This window comes from Pristiophorus japonicus, chromosome 11 (genome assembly GCF_044704955.1).
Source record: "Pristiophorus japonicus isolate sPriJap1 chromosome 11, sPriJap1.hap1, whole genome shotgun sequence".
Classification (NCBI taxonomy): Eukaryota; Metazoa; Chordata; class Chondrichthyes; family Pristiophoridae; genus Pristiophorus; species Pristiophorus japonicus.
Window position 1 is genome coordinate 68,384,187 of NC_091987.1, and position 6,769 is coordinate 68,390,955.

The 6,769-nt window shown below is 42.0% G+C and overlaps 1 protein-coding gene across 1 annotated transcript in view; it reads left to right on the forward strand.

Moving 5' to 3' along the window:
• The window catches only part of LOC139276063 (immunoglobulin superfamily member 3-like), a 66,888-nt gene extending 60,911 nt beyond the window's left edge, over positions 1 to 5,977 (forward strand). Inside the window, exon 9 of the mRNA XM_070893489.1 lies at positions 4,043 to 5,977. Within this exon, the coding sequence (XP_070749590.1) occupies positions 4,043 to 4,242 (200 nt within the window). The 3' untranslated portion in view covers positions 4,243 to 5,977. The remainder of the gene's footprint in view (positions 1 to 4,042) is intronic.
• The last annotated feature ends 792 nt before the right edge of the window (positions 5,978 to 6,769 follow it).

Here is a 6,769-nt window from a genome sequence, read left to right on the forward strand (position 1 = left end):
AATCCCCAAAACCACTTAAGGTAGTGTTCCCTTCACGAGCTCCATAGGGAGTAGTGGAATCATCCTGCTCTTGCCTTGTCCGCCCGAACGTGCTTCCCCCACTATCCACATTACCGGAAGGTCGTGTGTAATGTTGCAGGGTGTTAGGTGTCTGAGGAACCGAAAATGCATCTAACTACTCCGCCTCCATACCTAATGTTGCCACGCGAACCACACGAGTTCGAGGCTCCGATGTCAGAGAAACAAAGGAGTTGCAGATGGGAATGATGGGCATTCTCCCTGTCCCTTAATCCCCCTTTCAAATCCCAGACCTGGGGAATCTTCCGAATACCACCCGGCTTTATCAATTGCTGTCTCCGCTGGGCAACCTAATACCACCATCTGCTGCAGCTTAGATATTCCTTCCTCTAGACCTTGATTACAGTTCTTTTTATCAGCAAGATGCTGATCCAGCGTGAGAACAGTCCTGGCTGCCCCGAATGCCTGAAATCACCAGTTCTCTATTTCTTTCCTAGCTGCTGTTAGCTGCTCTGTGAGTTCTGAAATGTCTCTATCTCTAGCCTCAGCCTCTTCTCCTAACTTTTGAGTCCCCAGCATTAGACACTGCAACACTAATGCTTTTCTCTTTTTATCCCTTTTTAACCCAAACACTTTAATCTTTTTTAACTGGACATTCTCCACTAAGGACTGCTGTGTCTCTCTCCATCCTCCTGTCTTTGTTTCCTGCCTTATAAGGTCCCCCTTTAGACTCAATCCACTCATTAAGAAATAACTGGACCTCAATTGGAATATCCCCTGATCCTCCCATTACTAATTGGAGATCCCTTTAAGTCACGACAACTAAAAGAATGCTCACCCCGCGAACTGATGTGTGGGAAACAATACTTCGAAAAACTCAGCCAACAAACTTTTGAAAATCATGTCGGGATCTTCGAACAACTCAGCCAACTTTCTGCTTCACATCAGGGTCTTTGAATAAGCCAACAAACTTTTGAACATCACATTGTGGTCACCAAAATGTTGTAAACGGCTGTCTTGCTCTTTTCACTTCGTTGCTTTTAACGTCGAATTACACACACACTCAGTTGTAGTAAAGGCAGGATCTTTATAGAGATATTGAGACATTCACAAGCTAACAACTCTGCTGGCAAAGCCAGTTCTTCCAGAAGTTACACACCTTTCGAGATTCCAGTATCTCTACAGTCCAAGTGTCTCTACAGTCCATAAGAGTCTGTGTGACAAAAGCCAGTTCCATCTTTTATATCTAAAAAGCCTTTGAACTCTTATTCTTTGCATTTAGACAATCATGACTAACTGCTTTCTGAAACGTTTAACATACAGACTATTATTCCCACCATAACAAGGTACTCAAATACTTAACATTGCTTGTTTAACCTACTGATGTCATTAAATAGTAACAAAGGTACAATCAAATACTTAACATACAGAATCATTTCCTCGCATAGTAACAACGTTACACTCAAATACTTAACATACAGACATCATCAAATCGTTTAGTCATGAATTTCCATTATTCCCACCGTAACAAGGTATTCAAATATTTAACATCCAGACATGACCAGTTACTCATTTCAATGGCTGAACGGCACCATATTGTCTAACAGTCTTTTTTCGATCCAAACTTCCCATCTTCCTGTTTCTTAATCCAAACTTCCAATCTTCCTGTTTCTTAATCCAAACTTCAATCTTCCTGTTTTTTAATCCAAACTCCAGACCACGTGCTGAAGCAAAGAGTTCAGAAATGCGGGATTGTGCTCCCACAATTATCACACTGCTGTATGTGGGAGTTTTCTGTGCGCAAATTGGCTGCCACGTTTCCCACATTACAACAGTGACTATACTTCAGAAAGTACTTAATTGGCTGTAAAGCACTTTGAGACGTCCAGTGGTGATGAAAGGCACTATAGAAATGAAAGTCTCTTTTAAAATCCAGAATTATCCTAAAATGCACCCATTCCAGCATCCAACTAGTTCTTAAATGATGGAATTTTTGCCTCCACTACTCTATCCAGGAGTCCATTCCATGTGTTGATCACTTTCTCTCTGAAGAACTTCGTAATATCAGTCCTAAATTTAACATTAACTAGTTGCTGTTGTCCTTGTCCCACTTTCACAATTTAATTTACCATTTCTAATCTTATACGATTTGTAGTGTTATGTACATGGGGAGGGCCAACGCCAAACATGTGTACATCAGGCAGGGTTTAAGGCTGCTGAGCAGAAGGAAGATCTAGGTGTTATGGAACATAAATCTCTGAAGGGCAGTAGATGGAGGTCATGTCTACATAAGTTGCACCATGACAGGAAGGGACAGACTTGATGACCAGCTGGTCTTTTCCAGTCCTTTGATTGTGTATGTCTGTACCTCTCAGGCTGACTTCCATTGAGACAGAAAAGCCATGTTTCTCCCATCTTTCTCATAATCAGACCTCCAAGCACAGGGATCAGCCTTGTGACTCGTTGAACTACCTCCATTGCTTGAATGTCTCCCCTATTCCTCATTCATTAAAATTGGATGCATTACTGAAAGTGGGGTTTTACCAGAGCATTATACAGTTTGATCATGACTTCTTCTTTCTTGTATTCTACTGTGTTTGTGATTATAGTTCAATGTCCTGCTGACTTATTGATTACAGCTCTGTTTTGGTTGGAACTGTTAAGTGTCGAGTCTATTAAGGTTCCTAGGTCTTATCAACTTTGTCTGTTTATTGCTAGAAATTGCATTGAACTGCTCAGCAACCTCTTACTGGAGCTTGCTGAGGACAGTGCCCCAACACATCCAGAAACGGGACACCTCCCTCCACACCTTCAGGGTTCTTTCTGAAAAAAGAGCTTTTTTTCCTCTCTTGCTGATTCCTGACTCATTTTACCTCAACTGTCAGCAAGACCACATTAAATTGGAAAACGGGAAGTGCAAGTACAGCTTTAAGAAGCTTCTCCAGTGCTTTTCCTCCTCTGTACAGGAAGTTCCACCACCTAACCGCTCCGTTCCCAGCATGCAGCTTCAAAAAATGAATGATTTGGATGTGACAAAGTGTTATACAAATGGAAGTTCTTTCACCCTTATATTCTGAAGGACTGTAATATTGAATATATGAGCTACCTTAATATTTAACGATAGATTAAAATGCAGAGCACGGTGCCTAATGTGAATGCTTAATAATGAATTGGAATATAGATTGTGTTATATAATTTGAATACTGAACCAATATTCATGAATCTATTGTATAAACTGAACATTTAATGGTGAACTAGAATACAAAATGTGTTGTATAATCAAAGGCTGGGGTTATTTTCTTTGGAACAGCGGAGGCTGAAGGGACCTGATTGAGGTGTATAAAATTATCAGGGGCCAAGATAGAGTGGACAGAAAGGACATACTTCCCTTAGCAGAGGGGTCAATAACCAGGGGGGGGGTCATAGATTTAACGTAATTGGTATGAGGTTTAGAGGGGATTTGAGCAGAAATTATTTCACCCAGAGGGTCTTGGGGGTCTGAAACTCTCTGCCTGAAAGGGTGGTAGAGGCAGAAACCCTCACCACATTTTAAAAGTACTTGGATATGCACTTGAAGTGCCATAACCTCAAGGCTTCGGACCAAGTGCTGGAAAATGGGATTAAGCTGGATAGCTCTATGTCAGCTGGCAGGGACACGATGGGCCAAATGGCCTCCTTCTGTGCTGTAAATTTCTATGATACAGATTTGGAAATTGGAAACTGAATGTTTCCCATTTAGGAGGAGGAAGATCTTGATGTGTGGCTTGTAACTTCAACATTGAAAAATTGGCTAATCTCTCACTTTTTTATTATAAACTCTTCCACACTTCTGCATCAAGTAGCCTATAGTCCTGATATAACTCAAATTATAATCTGAATGATTTTGCTGCACCTCAAAGTTAACCAGTTAGAAAAAACTTGCTTGAAGGACCAACTATTACTCCAGATTGCATGGTATGTGATTATGTTTACATTGTTTCGAAGAAGTGTTATCATTTCTAACTTTTTTGTCTTTTTTTCCTAGTTGCTACTCTTCACTCGAAGGCCTGTGCATCATCGTCCCTCTTCTACTTTATATTTATCTACCCGTTTATAATCTTCTTTGCTCTTATCATTGTTGCACTGTATTTTCACAAGAGGCCAAAAAAACCACAGAAATCTGCTAATAATGAGTGTCTTTGGACAGCAATAGAAACAATCAATGGTAATCCTATCAGTGAATAAGAAACAAATATAATCTAACATTTTGTATTTCATTATTTTTGCATCTCTCTATTGTTACTATAGGAACTGTGTTAAAATAGCAACAAAATAGCAGCTGTGGTTAAGGACAAGTTCACACAGGTGCCCGACCAAAAGAGATATTGAAGCAAAAATGCAATCTGAGATCATTCACTCATCTAGCACATTGGTTATCCTTTTTAAAAAATTAGAATTGGAAACTCGTCTAACAATAAATTTGTAATTATGTCTTTATTAGTTATACAGCTTCTCTCCCAGCTCAAACAGCTCAATTGTTTTTTTAGCTTCTTATTATTGCCAACATTTAATATTTGTGAACCGTCTTCCTCTTGTAACTCTCAGTTCCTAAATTCAAACCAAAAATGTACAACTAGCTTTTCACATTATTTTGTTTTTCAATCCTTCAATCCTTTCTGTGTATTGAAATGGTGCAGCCATTGCCCCAAATCCAGAGCATTAGGGAACCAAAAATAACAAAATCTCAGCGTATTGGATTGTAAAAATCTAATGGGCTGAGCACTTGGATAGCAATACAGTGTTATAATAGAATTTGTGCTCAGGTTGGACTGGTCAAAAAAACTGAACTAAGTTGCTAAATCAGTAGCGACTAAGTTGGTGGGTGTTATTCTGTATATACACAGTGCATGGTCAGATCAAACGATTTTTTTACCAGGATACAAGGCAATCATTGAAACTCTGAAGGTGGTGCACAGAAGGCCACAAAGCTGATCCCTAGTGTCAGACTGGATTAACTTGTGATGCCCAGCCTTGAAAGGAGGTGGCTGAAAGGGGACCTCACTGAAGTAAGTAAGCCAGTAAAAAGCATGGAAACTAGAGCACCTCATCAAGCCCAGCCACTGGGGAGAAGGAAAATAAATTCAAACTGGTGAATGAAAAATTTAGGACTGAACACAGGAAGTTCTTCATGTAAAGAGTGGTCAACATGTGGAGTGATATCTTTAAGTGCTGGAGTGGGGAGGGGCAAAATAGCCTTCACCATTTGTATTTATTACACTCCTGGGAATTGTAGGCCAGTTGTTTGGCAACTTTTCTGGTACTTGAGATAGGCTTTATTAAACATTATTACGGATGACAGCCAGGCAGTATCTGTGCGCAGCTGGGGTCAGGTTGTTTATGTGCTCTGATGGCATTTTTCTAGCCATGCATGAGGAAAAAGTTATTTTTTTATAAATTTTATTTTAGGCGTATATAGTGGAGTGAATGGGAACCAGCAGGGCCATTCATTTGACATTTCTTTTAGGTTTTTATTGGTTATATATTTGGTTATATTGATTCATTGCTTTTTAATGGATGGATTATTTTTTTCTAAAGATATATGGGGGCCGAGTTTGCCTCTTTTTTAAGGCCCATTACTGTCTCTTTCAGGTGGTAACGGGGCGGTAAGGCCTTTCGGCCCGGGTGGCAGGTGGAAGGTGTGACACATCCGCAATTTCCGCGGGGCATGGGGGGGGCAGAAATGGATTTCCGCCGCGCACTGACTTTCCGCCCCGTCTTGCAATCCGTCCTCTTGTCAGCCGCATGCCGACCCCTCACCTCCCGACGGTGATCCCTTTTCCGCCATGCGAGAGAAATTGCCCCGCGGCAACGCGGCCGCCCTCAGTCCGTGCCCCCGACAGCTTCACGCGGCAGGAAGCTGTCAGTGACTGGGCAGTGCGGCCGCTCTTAAAGGGGGGGCAGGGGTGGGAGGGGCACCAGCACGGCCGCCATTTTCTTTTAATTGTCGGCCGACTCTGCAGTCGGCATGACAATGGCAGCCGCAGGTTTGGCCAGGCCACTGGTCCAGCCAAACCCCTCCCTGGTGGCACAATGGAGGCCTAACTTTAAGCAAACGGGACGACGTTTGCAATGCATCAGCATGACATGGCACGTCCACGTCACGCTGACATTATCAGCGTCGTACTGACATGCCCAGCGCGGCGCTAGATGACACCCGCCCACCTTCTGCCCCACTCCCGACTCTCTTCTGCCCCTCTGCTGCCTCCAACACCGACCCATTCATTTTTGTACATAAACGGGCCAAGGTTCCCTCCAATCTCCACCCCATCTGTCCTGGCGGTAATTCATCATTTAATTCGAATTATCCGCCCCAAACGAGGTGGAGGGCAATTTCCAGCCCTGTAACTTTTATTTTAGAGATATATAAGGCAGATTTTCCAGCCCACTCCGTTCAATATGCAAAGAGTGAGAAATAGGGAAGGGAGGCATTTTTCCAGATTTTAATGAAAGCGAATGATATCTTGTGTAATTTCCATTTATAGACCGGATGGCATGCGAGCTGTGCTGGCCCATGAGATGGGCATAAAGGGAAGTTACAAGTGCAAGGACATTCTCGCAGGGCTGTTTTGAATAAGTTTTTTACTTTCATTGTTCTCGGTAGTTTTTTAGTGTTTTTACCTGTTTGGCATTAGAACATATAGAGAACATTCATGTAGATGCACAAACAGTCAAATATTGTGTGCAGACTCACCAGAAACTTGACTATAGTTGA